Below are 16,252 nucleotides of genomic sequence, written 5' to 3' on the forward strand. Positions count from 1 at the left end.
ATTGGCTTACTGGCGGGAGGCAGAGGGTAATGGTCGAGGGCTGTTTTTGCGATTGGAAGCCTGTGACCAGTGGTGTACCACAGGGATCGGTTCTGGGACCCTTGCTGTTTTATTTTATTTATTTAGAGATACAGCACTGAAACAGGCCCTTCGGCCCACCGAGTCTGTGCCGACCATCAACCACCCATTTATCCTAATCCTACATTCCTACCACATCCCCACCTTTCCTATATTCTCCTACCACCTACCTATACTAGGGGCAATTTATAATGGCCAATTTACCTATCAACCTGCAAGTTCTTTTTGGCTGTGGGAGGAAACCGGAGCACCTGGCGAAAACCCACGCAGACACAGAGAGAACTTGCAAACTCCGCACAGGCAGTACCCAGAATTGAACCCGGGTCGCTGGAGCTGTGAAGCTGCGGTGCTAACCACTGCGCCACTGTGCCGCCCTAGTTTGTAGTGTACATTAATGATTTAGACGTGAATATAGGAGGTATGATCAGTAAGTTCGCAGATGACACGAAAATTGGTGGTGTCGTAAATAGTGAGGAGGAAATCCTTAGATTACAGGACGATATAGATGGGCTGGTAAGATGGGCAGAGCAGTGGCAAATGGAATTTAATCCTGAAAAGTGTGAGGTAATGCATTTTGGGAGGACTAACAAGGCAAGGGAATATACAATGGATGGTAGGACCCTAGGAAGTACAGAGGGTCAGAGGGACCTTGGTGTACTTGTCCATAGATCACTGAAGGCAGCAGCACAGGTAGATAAGATGGTTAGGAAGGCATATGGGATACTTGCCTTTATTAGCCGAGGCATAGAATATAAGAGCAGGGAGGTTATGATGGAGCTGTATAAAACACTAGCTCGGCCACAGCTGGAGGACTGTGTACAGTTCTGGGCATCACACTATAGGAAGGATGTGATTACACTGGAGAGGATGCAGAGGAGATTCACCAGGATGTTGCCTGGGCTGGAGCATTTCAGCTATGAAGAGAGACTGAAAAGGCTAGGGTTGTTTTCCTTGGAGCAGAGAAGGCTGAGGGGGGACATGATTGAGGTGTACAAAATTATGAGGGGCATTGATAGGTTCAATAGGAAGAAACGTTTTCCCTTAGCAGAGGGGTCAAGAACCAGGGGCATAGATTTAGGGTAAGGGGCAGGAGGTTTAGGGTGGATTCGAGGAAGCATGTTATCACCCAGTGGGTGGTTGGAATGTGGAACACACTGCCTGAAGAGGTGGTGGAGGCAGGAACCCTCACAACATTTAAGAAGTATTTAGATGAGCACTTGAAATGCAATAGCATACAAGGCTATGGGCCAAGTGCAGGAATATGGGATTAGAATAGTTAGGTGCTGTATGGCCAGCACAGACACGATGGGCCGAATGGCCTATTTCTGTGCTGTATCACACGAGATTTCATGTTTTAAGATTTTTACTGGAATAACTGAACGAAAAGTCAACATTAACTAAACAGTATTAGTAGGTAGCTAATACACTAAATTACAGAAAAAGATATTTCCCATTAACTTATTAACACACTCCAAAACCCCACACCACATTTATACCTTACACAGTGTTCTTAGTGAAACAGGTATCCTTGTGGTTAAAAGTCCCAGACTCCTCCCAGCTGCAGTGGGTTGGATCTCCCAGTGTCCTTCCTAAAGCCAACATCCTCATTCGACTAGTCTTCTGTTAATAAGGCAATCTCTGGTGACCCCCATTGGTCTTTTATCCTCCTCAAGCCTTCAAACCGGGCTCAAGTCTCAGCAGCTGTTTGCTGTATCAGTGATCTAGAGCAGCTGTTTCCCTCAGAAAAACAGCCCACTTGGCTCTCTCTCTCTCCCATAACGCTGTTCAGCTCTGCTGGTCCTTATTTCTTCCTTTCAATCTCCAGACCTGTCGAGTTTATCCAGATCATTTGCCTTTGATAACGCTCAGAGACCATAAGTCTGACCATAGCAAAACCACCTGGGCATTCCTTTGTTTCCAGGTGTTAAAACTTACAACTTGAATTTGCATTTTAGAGCCCCTGGCTCCTTGTTTACAATCTGAGAGTCTGGGAGAGCGAAACCCATTGTCCTTTAGGTGATACGACCTTGCACCCTGCTTTCAAAAGGGTCTTTGATCTGGGTTCTTTGTTTTCATGGGAACCAAAACGCCTAGCTTGTCTCTGGGTAGATTTAGTATGAGGTCACATGTTTCTTCCGAATGTCCATTTTACAGTGCATTAAAGATCACAGTTTTTAAAACATAACCATACTACAAAATCTAGTGTTCATAACAAGAGACATATTAATATAAGTATACTTATGCTGCAGGTTATAGAGATTGATCACTGTACCACTGGTTTGAATATATTCTCTCTGGTTCTGTATTCGTGCTTGCAAATTACTTATGGAACAATTAGATAATTCATAACATTCCCAGACTATTCTTAAAGTTTCCGTAACAATATACTTGACATATCCACTATTAGTCTTGTGTGCGCGTGACAAAACTTCCTACACATAATGTAACTTCCTACACATGATCAATTTCTTACACATGTCCCAATTTCCAACACATGACCCAAACTTCCTGTATCTGACTGGACTTCCAACACAATTTCCAACACATGACCCAATTTCCTACTCATGACTCGACTTCCTAGACAAAGAAAATGGGCTGAGATTTATACTCCGTGGCGGATGAAAACAATGGTGGCCCGCCTGTGCGGGCTGCATGTTGCGGAGCCACCGCAATATTAAGCGCGGCGGTTCATTTAAATAGCCGGGGCGGACCACCCCCACCCCTCCCCCCCCCCCCACTCCACCCCCTCGATGACATGGAGGGGGCGGGCTGTCTGTCCTCGCCAATGGCGTCAGCTGCCTGTGCGTAGGCGCTGGAGCCATTTTTAAAGGGCTTCGAACCCTACTGTTCAATTTAAATACTTAAAGATACATAGATTTAAAACATTAAATAAATTTATCTTGCCTCTCTCCCACCCCCCCCACCCCCACCAATAGCCATAGAATTAATTATTGGCTCCCCCCCAAAATCACTTGCTTTATCCACCTAACCTTCTCCCCCCGCACCCCCCCCCCACCACCAAGTGCATAAACTTTACATTATAACCCTTCCCACCATCCCCTACACCAATGTTATGACTTTGACCCTGTTTCCTGCTCCCCTCCACCCGCTCTCAGATACTTACCTCCTCCCCCCACTCCCCACCAGTGTTCCACCTCGGTTCCCCGGATGGGGATCTGAAGGCACGGGAGTGCCGGCCAGCGGCATGCACATCGCACCGGGACAGACGGCGGTAACGTAATTGTAATTCATTCATGAATTTAAATTTATTTAAGTATGTTAATGGTGATCCCATCGCCGAGCGGTGGGTGGGGGGGGTGAGCCGCCACGAGGCCTTGCCGCCGCCAGCAATATGGGGCCGAGCCCTCCCAGTGTCGGGGTGCATGGCGGCCCTCTCCCAGTGGCATTTTCCGCCCCCCACCACAACTCCCAACGTCGGGGAGGGGGTCTGTAAAATTCAGCCCAATGCGTGAGGTGTTAGAATGGTCCTCAGGAGGAAAACCAGAGATAATTGTGTCTGTAATTTGGAAGGTAGATTGGATGCATGAATGCATTAGAATGCTCCAGTGTGTGATGAGAGTTCTGAAACCAAAGGTTAGATTGGATCACATCTGAAGTGGTTTTTTTGAGGAGCACCTTTACATTTTGTTGCTGATCATATGCTGACAACTGATCTTTTCTGTTTCAGGACTCTGCACCTATAACGAGCATGCAGCTCTCATCAAAAAGAGTAAGTACAGCACCTTACTGGACCTTTACTTTGAGATTCTGTTTCCTTAAAGATGACCATTAAAAGGGCAGAATTTTACTAACCCCTGGGTGGCGGGAACAGAGCCAGTGGTGCCGCTAAAATAGCAAGGAGCCGTGTCAGGAAGTGTCCCAGCGGCAGACTGCGAGGCGGATCAACTGCCCACCTCCTTGGATTTGCATAATTAACGGCTATTTTATGGGGCCGACGGCATTTTGTCAATGACAGGACAGCCCCTTGCCATGTGGGGAGGCGGCCAGCTTCATGGAGGTGGTTTTCCTACTGCAGCCCAGGGGGCTGTCTGAATTGGAGGTAGCCCCTGCGGATCCAAACGATCCCCTCAGAGGTGTTTGACCATTGCGATTTGCTGGTCTTACCACCCTCAACAATCCCAATTTTTAATTTATACTTAACTCCACGAGGTCTCCGACCTGCCTCAGCTGCACACGACTCTCTCACTGAGGTCGTAACACTCAGATAGTCGCCAGGGAAAGGCATGGAATCGGTGGCTAGGGAACAGAGTTTGTGGCAGGGACCGTGGACAATAGCTTTGGTCTACCCAATATTTAATTGTAGGAAATTTCTGCTCATCTAATGTTGGATATCGGACAATCAGTGGAAGGGTTGAGAGAGCTGGTCGTGAGGTACAGCTGGCATTGTTAATGTACATGTGAAAACTGACATTGCATTTTTGGACAATGTCGTTGAGGGGCAGCATGTAGATGAGAAATAGGAGGGGGCCAAGGATAGATCCTTATGGGGGACACGGTGCAAGAGCAGGAAGCGAAGGCGTTGCAGGTGATTATCAGGCTGCAACTGGAATAGATAGGAACGGAATCTTCAGGATGTGTGCTGGATGGTGAGTTTTGGTCACAGTATGTGAAGCCAAGTACAGTTTAATGTGCATTGTGTTATTGTGGGTGAGTTGAGAAGATAAATCCCAACATTGTTTACAAAACATTGGAATAAATTCTGGTTTTAACTTCACTGCCAATCAAGCATATCCCACAGCTTTGTGGGTAAATGCACTGGAAGGTAAGGCTGGTCCCTGATTCAGTCCCTGATCAGTGCAGTTGGATTATGTCAATTGTTGGGGGCCAACAGTTCACGTTAACACCTTTTACTAGACAGGAAAAAAATCAAATCGGGGTTTTTCTGCTCCTGATGGCCATCCTTGAACCCTGCTGGAAAGTGCATGTGTGTTTGGGATGTCAGTGGGGAGGACACTCGCTGTCAAGGTCATGTCAACCAAATGGCCCAATCGAGCGAGAGGCCAAAGGTCATCAAGCAGTGGTGGAGAGCCATCAAGGGCCAGTGACCCTAGAAGAGGAGAGAAGAAAGTTGGTTGAGGGCCACAGAATCGTACCACAGCTTGGAGAATGTAAGACTATCTGCACAAATTGGACACCCTTGGCAATAATTCACATAGCCTGTGTGAAATCTTGTCATATTCTTTTCCCAGGAACTGAGTGCTTCTGTGGGACAAACAGCTCAATGGTAGCTGGTGCAACTTTGACTGTGAAATCGTTGCATTGAAAATTTGATTTGTATTTCTGCTGGAATTTCTTCACAAAAATGTTATGAAGCTATCTGAATCATTTGTAACTGCGAGAAAATCATTACCATTCCTAATCTTTACAGATGTCTGCCTTTTTTGTTTTGTTTTTAAACAGCAACAGTTGTACATTGGCTCAGATACAGCAATATCCCAGCTGCCTTTACAGCGCTGCAGCATCTATGGGAAGGCATGTGCTGAATGTTGCTTGGCCCGGGATCCATACTGTGCCTGGGATGGAAACACCTGCACCAGGTACCTGGCAAACACCAAAAGGTAAATGGAGAGAGGGGGCAACTGTTGCCATCATGGCTCATTATATTATCACAAGACACTAATGAGGGGAGGGGGGGTGGGGAGGAGGGGAGTCATTTTCCCCCAACTTACTTCATTCATCCCGAAAAACCCTAGAGCACCCCCATTATAGCATCCAACTGTTCCTTAATTTTTTTCAGAAACAATTGGAGAAGGGCAGAGAAGGGACTGTAAGGTCTTTCTGGATGGTTGAACTTGTCATCCACCTCTTGGTGTGAAGAACTTCCTGACATTGGTCCTACATTTGCCTCTTGCCAGTTTGAACCTGTTCCTCCTTGTCCTAGTGTCACAGCTTATCTTGAAGCAGTGTTCCAAGTGTACCTTTTTCTTCACTCTTTTTTGTATCTTATATAGCTCTGTAAGACTCGCTCAATCCTCTCCATTCACTTCATTGGTATGGGTTTCAACCAAAACCAAACTGGTGGAATACAAGCCCCACTCTGCCGGATGCCAGGTTTTTAGTTAAAATGAGACTGGTCATTTCAGTTCTTGGGCTCCAAGACTGTACAATTCGGCTGGTGTTTCTCTTCACCTGAGCCTCCCACTCTGCTGCTTGCTCCCTGCCTTTTAATAGTCCTCTTATTCACGCAACTAAAAATAATTTCCTTCCATGTTAAGAGAATGAAAGATTATATTTTAATTTTAAAACCACGCCCCACTGTGTCCCATGCCTGGATTCCCTTTCCTTGAATGTGGTACTTTTGATCAGCTACCACAGAGATACACTCAGCACGCTTTCTCCTGGGCGCTTTGCAAAGTAACAGATGCAGCAGGTGTCCCTGGAAGGAGGCCGTGGCCTCGATATTAATTAAATGCCCCCATGATGGACGGGTGATGGGCTATGAAGTGAAATCCACGTAATCTAACCCCAACACGGTGCACACGCCAAGATGTTTACCATAGCGGATATCTGGGTAATGGCCACGGCAATTGGCTCTTGTGGGCCAGGAGGAGAAGGAGTGCTTCCCCCGGGCCCTTCAAGGCAGCCTTCAGCCTCCTTTAGCTCTCATTGCCACCATTTCTGATTACAGGCCTCCACAGCCCTCTGCCCCGATCATCAACTGGACATTCCACACCAGTGCTGATATCCTGCTCGCGATTGCCAGGGAGCATTCCCAGGCCTCCCCAGCTGTGCCCCTCCTGCCTCTATTGACCCTTCCCTCCTGACAGCCTGGCTGTCCATTTGGTTGGCTGCCGGGCAAATGAGGCCTTGGTGAAGATCTACAGGACCTCTGCATCTGTGGCTTTGCCGGGTTCTTCGGTTATTTTCAGCCTCCCCATTGATATCAGGGCCATTGTCCTTAGACATACAGTCCACCAAACATCCATCAGTCAGTACTGAGTATGTTTAATTTCCTCAATTTTTCTACATCCTGGCCCAATCTGATTATACACCCCAATGTTTCTCCTTGTGGCAACATCATGCATGAAAGCAAAGCTCCTCTCTGCCCTTAAAGCAATGGGCTTTAAAGGAAAATACCCCATCCCCACCCACCAACACAGCATGAATATGTACTTTGATGGCATATTGCATGCAAGAGCTATGAGGGAAGAAATAGCTTCAGGATGCAGGCATGGGATGAGACATTTACATCTGTCATTCTCATTTTAAGTATCTATAGAATTGATCACGAATATTGGGAAATCATTTACATTGCTGAAATGTGCCAGTTTGCCTCTGTTGGGAATACTCCTGCCTCTAGGCCAGAAGTTTGTGTGTCGGAGCCCCATTTCAAGGTTTAAGCACACAATCTATGTGCAGTACTGATAGAGTACTCCACTTTGGAGATTTATCTGTTGTGTGAGACAATAAACTAAGGTTCTTTGTGCCTGTTCTGGTGGTAGATTTGGACATTTTATATCCCGTTGTGCTTTTGAAGGAAGAGGAGGAAGTTCTCCTGCTGGCCATTCCTCCTTCTACCATCACCACCAAATCCACGTTAATTGGTTATTCATTCAGTTGCTGTTTGTGGGATCTTGCTGTGTGATAACTGGCTGCCCCATTAACAATCATTGCACTTCAGAAAGTAATTAATTGTGTGAGGAGCTTGAAGACATTTCAATAAGACAGACTAAGACACATTTCTGTCTCTCCGCAGGCGATTTCGGCGTCAAGACGTGCGGAATGGAGACCCTAACACTTTGTGTTCAGGAGGTACGATGATATAAATATTGATCCTCTTGTTCCAGATTGGAGTTCAGGAACACCTGTTGTTTAGATTATACAATCTCAGAGCAGCAATGAAGTGAAATTGCTATGTAGATCAGCGTGGCTCCGTGGTAGTACTGTCACCTCTCAGTTAGATAGCTGTGGGTTCGAGCTTCCCTCCCGAGACTTAAGGATAAAACCTAGTACTGAAAGAAATAAAATCAGGCACGGTGCACTCGATCCCATCAGTTTCCCAATAGGTTAAAATTGCCTACGGTGAAGGTGCACAGGGATCATTGTCTAGTACTCACTTGACATCCACGTATTTGAGCTTTTTAACGAGTCAATAATAGCAAACGGGACCAGGAACACTGGCTGGTCCATCCTCCACAACACATGAGCCCTCTTACAGCCACATCCCAAGCTGTTTTGGCTGTTTTCCTACCTATTTCTTCTATGTTGCTGCGGCCCTTTCTATCATTGCTGAACGGCCCTGTTTATACAGTAGGTGAGGTCGGCAACAATGGGTCTTGACGATGCTGCTCCAGACCATTTTTCATTACATTGGGTGCTTTTACCACTGTTCATATTGTATAAGGAGCATTAGTCTGAGTAGAAGATAGCTTTAACTGAGTCCTATGGGATCTATGGCATATAGGATCCTGGGATTTATAAATAGAGGCATAGAGTACAAAATCCAGGAAGTTATGCTAAATCCATATAAAACACTAGTTTGGCCCCAGTTGGAGTATTGTGCCCAATTATAGGCACCACACTTTAGGAAGGATGTGGGATGTTTGGAGAAGGTGCAGTAGAGATTTATTAGAATTGTTCCACGAGCAGAGAAGGCTAAGAGGAGATTTGATAGAGGTGTTTAAAATCATGAAGGGTTCAGAAGAGTAACTAAAAAGAAATTGTTTCCAGTGGCTGAAGGGTCGATAACCATCGAGCACAGATTTAAAGTGAGTGGCAAAAGGTGGCTACAGGAGGAAAAGCTTTTTATGGCAATGAGGGGTTGGGATTTGGAATGCACTGTTTGATAGGATGGTGGAATCAGATTCAATAGTAGCTTCTAAAAGGGAATTGGATAAATACTTGAAGGAGAAAAAAGATATAGGGAAAGAGCGGGGGAATGGAACAAACTGAATTGCTCTGCAAAAGTACATAGGAACAGAAGTAGGCCATTCACCCCATTGAGCCTGCTCCACTATTCAATTAGATCATGGCTGATCATGTACCTCAACGCCTCTTTCCCACACTATCCCCATATCCCTTGATGTCATTACTTTCCAGAAATCTATTGATTTCTGCCTTGAATGTGCTGAATGATTGAACTTCCACAGCCCTCTGGGCTAGAGAATTCCAAAGATTCACCACCCTCTGAGTGAAGAGATTCCTCCTCACCTCAGTCGTAAATGGCCTGCCCCTTATTCTGAGACAATGTCCCCTGGTTCTAGACTCACCAGCCAGAGGAAACACCCTATCTACATCCACTCTGTCACGCTCTGGAAGAATTTTATAAATTTCGATGAGATAACCTTTCATTCTTCCAAACTCTAGAGAATACAGGCCCAGTTTGCTTAATCTCTCCTCATTAAACAATCCCACCATCCCAGGGAAAGAGCTGGCACAGAATCAATGAGCCGAATAGCCTCCTTCTGTGCTGTACTATTCTATGGCCATAATTTTATGCTCATCGGACAGGAGCCGTCCACCAACCAAATGCTTGGTGGCAATCCCGCCTCCGCCGGGCCAGGGGATCCAGACTGGATTTTACAGTCCCCAGGCTCTTAATTGGTCTGAGCCAGGACTTCCACCTCATTGAGGCAGGAAGTCCCGCCTAATGGAGCTGCTGGCCAATCAGCAGGCCGGCAGCTCTTTGTCCCAGCAGCGCCACCGGGAGCGGTGGCCACTGCTGGGACTGCGCCCAGCTTCAAGATGAAGAGGAAGGACGGCCCCGACAAAGAGGTGAGTTTTTGGGGCCTCAGTGGGGGTGATTGATCAGGCCCCAGTGAGGCAAGGGCAGTCAATTGGAGGGGGCAGGGGGAGTGTTGAGCTTTGGGGGTGGTTGGGGCATCGATGGGGGCCCTCCGTCGGACACATGGTGCCCGATTAGGAGGGCCCCCCACCCCCCAGGCTGTCAGAAAGCCGCCTACGTTTTACAGACGTCTTTTCTCGGGCCCGGGCCGCTCGCTTGCCAAGGGCAAAATCCCATGGCGGCGGGCAGAGGCCCTTAAGTGGCTGTTAACTGACCACATAAGGGCCTTGATTGACCTGGGGCAGGCGGGCTGTTTTTCACCACTGCCACCCCGCGTAAAATGGTGGCAGATGCCAGAGTGGGTCGGGAAGGACTCCCAAGCCTCCCACTCCATTTTACACCTCTCCCCCCCCAAACCCCCCCATCCCACCCCACCCCACCCCCGCCACCATCCCACTCTTGGGAGGTATAAAATTCTGGTCTATGATTCTGTGAGTCCGGGTGGGGTACAGCCCCGTTAAATTCCATTGTTTTGCAGCTTTAACTCCAGACACTTCATTTTTTTTACAGATCGTCATCGTCACAGGGTAACAGAAAAGAAGCTGTATGGAGTGGAGGGCAGCAGCACGTTCCTGGAGTGCATCCCCAAATCCCTGCAAGCCCAGGTCACCTGGACATTCCAGAAACGCTCCGGAGGTCCAAGAGATGAGGTACACACAGTTCCCAAGGTTATTATTGGATCAGCAAATGTAGAAATGTCCTCCATGTTTGTACGCAAAAGCCAACTATCCCATCCAGCATTCCAACATGCCAATCAGAATTTTCACCTGTACTCTCTTTGCCGTGTATCTTTCTGTATGTTCCTAGACAGCAAAACACACCTTGTTTACAATTCAATCCAGCAAAATTTCAAACATTTCCTAGTTCATTGCAGTGTCAGCAATGGCTCAGTTGGTGGCGCTCTTGCCTCTGTGTTTCCAGGTTCAAGTCCCACTCCAGGACTTGAGCATAAACATCGAGGCTGATGCTCCGGGGGAGTATTTCAGTGCCAGAGGTGCTGTCTTTCGGGTGAGATGTTAAACTAAGGCCCTGTTTACCCTCACAGGAGGGTATAAAAGATCCCATGGCACTATTTTGAAGAAGAGCAGTGGAGATATCCCCAGTGTCCTGGCCAATATTTATCCCTTAATCAACATCACAAAAACAGATTATCCGGTTATTATCACATTGTTGTTTGTGGGAGCTTGCTGTGTGTAAATTGGCTGCTGTTTCCTACATTATGAAGTTGCAGATGACACAAAACCTGGAAGTGTTGTGAACCGTGAGGAGGATAGTGATGAACTTCAAGAGGACACAGACAGGTTGGTGGAATGGGCAGAGAAGTGGCAGATGAAATTTAATGCAGAAAAGTGTGAAGTGATTCATTCTGGTAGGAAGAACGAGGAGAGGCAATATAAAATAAAGGGTACAATTCTAAAGGGAGTGCAGGAGCAGAGGAACCTGGGTGTATATGTGCACAAATCATTGAAGGTTGCCGTGCAAATTGAGAAAATGGTTAATAAAGCATACTGGATCCAGAGATTTATAAATAGGGGCAAGAGTACAAAAACAAGGAAGTTATAATAAACTTGTGTAAAACACTGGTTCGGCCTTGACGGGCACCACAGTTTTGGAAGGGGTCACTTTCACGAGGGGTCTGGACAGAATAGATAGGGAGAGCCTGTTCCCATAGGCCGAAGGATCCAGAACCTGAGGACACCAATTTAAGGCGATTGGCAAAAGAGGCAACAGCAACATGAGGGAAAACTTTTTTACACAGCAAGTGGCTGGGATCTGGAATGCACTGCCTGAGAATGTGGCGGAGGCAGATTCAATCATGACCTTCAAAAGAGAACTGGATAATTATCTGAAGAGAAAAAACTTGCAGGGCTACAGAGAAAACACAGGGGAGTGGGACAAGGTGAGTTGCTCTTGCAGGGAGCCGGCACGGACATGATGGGCCAAATGGCCTTCTATGCTACAACCATTCCAGGACTCTCTAATTACAACAGTGACTGCACTTTGAAAGTACTTCATTGGCTGTAGAGCACTTTGAGCTGTCCAGAGGTCATGAAAGGCACTATATAAATGCAGGTCTTTACTTATGTGGATTTTATACACAGTCTCAAGGTCTCATCCACTTGCCCTCATATCGTAATCTTACAACTCATCATGGCTCTTCTGTCTCACTTATATCCTTGTGCTATGTGTTTTCTAGCTTTCCATTCTTGTGCCTCTTTTTTCCCATTGCCTCTTCTCTATAGATTTCTTCCTTCTTTTTCCTAATTCTTTCTCTCCATTTCACTTTATTCCCTCTATCTCTAATTTTCTCTTTTTTGCTCTATCGCTCTCTATCACCATTTTTATCTATTCGTCTTTCTCTCCATTTTCCTTTAAATCTATCACCCATTCTATCTCCCCATCTCTCTTTATCTTGATCTCTACTTTTCTTTCATTCCTTCTCTCCCCATGTATTCTCATCTCCTGCAGTCTTTATGCTCCTGTCTTTCACTTTGCTTTTCCTCTTCCTAGTGCCTTTTGCTCTGTTGGGCTATTTCTGTTAATTATGCAAATATTCAGGCAAGGTTTGGATTGGTATCTTCATTTAAAAACCATTCATTCAACCAATCATTCTGCAAGGCCCACTATTATTGGCTGGGTGATTGTTGTACACCAGCACTGAATTTACAATAAATGATTGTCTGGAAACCTAGTTTAACCAGTTGGGAGTGCCAGTCATTGGGTTAAAAAACGAGGTCCCCCTGTTCTGACATCATCTGCTTAGCAACCATTCTATTTTCTCCTAGACTTGATTTCCATCCATTTCACAGTCTGATTTCATTCAATTGTAGTGTAGCCCTTTTCATAGAATAATGCAGCACAGAAGAAGGCCATTCTCCCCACTGTGTCTGTGTTAGCTCTTTGAGAGAGCTATCCAATTGAACCCACTCTGGCACGGACACGATGGGCCTGTTTCTGTGCTGTATAACTCTATGACTCTATGACACTCACCCCCTGCCCTTTCCCCATAGCCCTGCAAATTTCTTCTTTTCAAGTATTTATCCAATTCCCTTTTGAAAGTTATTGTTGAATCTTTTCCCACCAGCCTTTCAGGCAGTGCATTCCAGATCATAACAATTCACTGTGTAAAGATTCTCCTTATCTCCTCCCATCTTTTTTTGCCAATTATCTTCAATCAGAGTCTCCTGATTACCAACCCTCCTGCTTGTGGAAATAGTTACCCCCTCTCTGCTCTATCAAAACTCCTCATAATTTTGATCACCTCTGTTAAATCTCTTCTTAACCTTTTCTGCTCTAAGGAGAGCAAGACCAGCTTCTCTAGTCTCTTCATGTAACTGAAGTTCCTCATCCCTCAAATTTCATCTGCAACCCTTTCCTAGGCCTTGACGCTTGCAGCTCTAAAGTGTGGTGACCCAGAGTTGGACACACATCTCCAGCTGAGGTGATCTCCCGTTATTAATGCAAGCAGCTTTCTCAGTCTTTTCAACACTTTGGCCACTAATAGTCACATTTATTCAAGAAAACTTTGCCTTTCAACTTCATTATGTCAGACACTGGTTTCTACTGAAGGTGAATCTAATTATATAAAAACATAAACAAGATAGCAAACAAGACAGAAAGTTGCGATTGAATCTTCTTTTGTTCCAGTTTGTTTGGAGAAGATGTTCTCTATTAATGTTGGGTATTTTATTATTTGCAGGTTCGGTTAGATGACCACATCATTAAGACTGACCGTGGCTTGTTGCTGAGGAGCATCCAACGCAAGAATGCCGGCACCTTCTTCTGCCACTCCATGGAGCTTGACTTCACCCAGACCCTCATGCACATCTCGCTGGAGGTGATCAGGTTGGAGCAGGCCGACGAGCTCCTCCGCAAGGACCCGGCGGCAGGCCGGAGCTCGTCCTTGACCTTCCCCAACCAGAAAGTGTGGTACCGCGACTTCCTGCAGCTGCTCGACCACCCCAGCCTGAAGACGGTGGATGAGATCTGTGAGCAGGTGTGGAGGCGGAGGAGCAAGCAGCCCAAGCACAAGCGCACCTCGACCCGCCACCTGCAGACCAAGTGGAAGCACCTGCAGGAGGTGAGGAAGGGGCGGAATCGTCGAACGCACGATCTCCTGCGTGCTGAAAGGGCTCCCCGTAGTGCCGTTGTGCAGTGATTTTGAGGAAAGGAAAGCAACTGATGAAACAATCCTGGGAGTGACAGCAAGGACTGAAGTGGTGCCCAGTAGCTGTGTCTCGCACCAGCCTTCTCTGCACAACGTTTACATGAACCACTGAGTGAAAGGACACTTTCCTCACTATTGAAACCACTATGACACTAACATCCATCACTTTATGTTCTAGTGTGTTAGGAATTACTTCTTGTATTTATGTCTATGGATAGCAATAATAAGTACTAGGGCTTATTAGGATTGCCAGCAATCTCTTGGGTCTTGGGAGGCTTGTTCTGTCCCTTTGGGCATCATGATAGATGCATCTAGTGCCTTGGAAGAGTCTCTCCTTCTTTCCAATTCTGTCAAGAACATTGCCCGAAGAGGCTGAAGCCTGACATTGTGGGAAGGGCTTGCTGGCTTGCCAAGAGTTTTTAACCCTTTGTGGCTCACATAATCCAAATACTGCCAATGTTTCAAAGTGCAAGGTGGCATCGTAAATGGGAAAATTGATTTTAAAAATCCCTGTAACAGAAGTCCAAATATTGAATCAGTGCCCTTGGACAAACTGGCACCTTGTCAATGTATACTTGGCATTGCTGCCTCAGAGTCAACCCAGTTGAGTTACACTCCAAATGGTAGATAGAATAACCTACCTATTGTTTAGCTTTGGAAATATATGGGTGAAAGGGGTTAATTGAAGATCTGGAGAGTTCCTGAAGAAAGTGATGCTCTAGTGAAACTTTCTGTTCTTTTCTTTTGGTTTGATCCTATAGTAAGGTGTTGGTGCCTATGGGACTTGCTGCTACACATCATGCCTGTCACTTGTTAAAGCTGGCACCGTACAATAGCAAAGTTTGCTCAATCATTCACATTTCATCACTCGACACTCTGGGCATTAGAGACAACCGGATCTCAACTCAATCCACTCCCGATGAATGTACAACACAGTAACAATAAAGAAATACCACGCACACACAAAAAGGAACTTCAGAGAAACAGCCTTGCAAAGTACTCAAGCCTGGCATTGGGATTAACAAGAGTTTGAACGTTTATGAATCTGCTTCTTTGAAAACTAGCTCAACAGTGGTGACTTTGTGAAAGGAAGACGTAAGACTTTGGGAAGGGTTAGTTAAAGTTATAAATGATCAGTGGTTCTCCTACCTTTCCCCTTTATGAGGCAACATATGTCTCACCAATGCTTAGGGAGGTGAAGAAGAGGTTCTAATCAGATAATTAACTAGCACAGAATGCAGGACAGAGGACATGTTCGTCATCATGAGCAAGGTCAAAAAGTCAATGGTTACTTATGTATAATCACCACTTTGAGTACAAATTTTAAGCCCAGGCCGAGAAAAATTGCAGCCAACACCTTCCAGGCTTTCTATTGGGTTACATAATGAATGTCAAGGGGAATTGACGAAAACCATGTTATTTGTGAGGTACAATTTGTTTTAACATGTTGAGGTACTAACCTGTCACTGTTTATAAGTACATTATTTCCAATAAACTGTTTTGATCACTAAAGCATAGATTTAAGGCAAGTTGTGTGTGTTCAGCAATTAGCTGAATGTGGGACTAACTTGTGTAGTATTAGTACTTCTGCATTGGTGCTAATAATTACCTGAAACAAGAGACATTCCGCTGAGAAGGATGGCTAAAACCAGCGCTGAGAGCAGCCAGTTACTTGGTGTTCACAGGGCTGACTCAATCTGGGCAGAAAAGGGGTGGATGCAAATTGCCAAGGATGGGATGGGGGTGGGAGACATAGGCCGGAAGCAAGGAGGAGGGGGTGGGTGGATGAGAAAGGTTCAGAGTCAAAGTGCTGCCATCTCAGCTGCTATGAATGTTTCGGCAAGGTAAAGGGGTGCAATTATGTGTTCAATTTTTGAAAAGTAACAGCACAAAGCACAATTAGCTAAAACTGAAACTTGGGAGAAGAGGGGTAAATAAGACTCTTATAAAAATAGTTATTGTGGCTTGTAACTGCAAATGTGAATAGCGGGGAACTGGTCAGGTTGAGAATCAAAATAAACAGGGTTTACGGTTCAGTGGATATCTAACAGAAGTCCTCTCACCCTCTTTTGTTTTCCTATTTCTTACTTTGTGTGTCTCGTCTGTACCCGATTGTTATTGTCTGTCTCGTCTCACTATCTGTCTCTCTTTCTCTCAGTCTGTCTCTTTGTTTTTCTGTCTCTCTTGCTGTTGAGGGAACG

General features: G+C 45.8%; 1 protein-coding gene across 5 annotated transcripts in view; it reads left to right on the forward strand.

Moving 5' to 3' along the window:
* The window catches only part of sema3b (sema domain, immunoglobulin domain (Ig), short basic domain, secreted, (semaphorin) 3B), a 298,402-nt gene extending 282,626 nt beyond the window's left edge, over window positions 1–15,776 (forward strand). For 4 of the 5 annotated variants that reach the window (XM_068052095.1, XM_068052094.1, XM_068052099.1 and 1 more), the window contains 5 exons: window positions 3,767–3,808; window positions 5,500–5,657; window positions 7,796–7,851; window positions 10,394–10,551; window positions 13,584–15,776. In XM_068052095.1, coding sequence (XP_067908196.1) covers window positions 3,767–3,808; window positions 5,500–5,657; window positions 7,796–7,851; window positions 10,394–10,551; window positions 13,584–14,042 — 873 coding nt within the window. In that variant the 3' untranslated portion in view covers window positions 14,043–15,776. The remainder of the gene's footprint in view (window positions 1–3,766; window positions 3,809–5,499; window positions 5,658–7,795; window positions 7,852–10,393; window positions 10,552–13,583) is intronic. The other variant, XM_068052098.1, reaches the window with a different exon arrangement.
* The last annotated feature ends 476 nt before the right edge of the window (window positions 15,777–16,252 follow it).

Source organism: Heterodontus francisci, chromosome 19 (genome assembly GCF_036365525.1).
Source record: "Heterodontus francisci isolate sHetFra1 chromosome 19, sHetFra1.hap1, whole genome shotgun sequence".
In the NCBI taxonomy this organism is placed as follows: Eukaryota; Metazoa; Chordata; class Chondrichthyes; order Heterodontiformes; family Heterodontidae; genus Heterodontus; species Heterodontus francisci.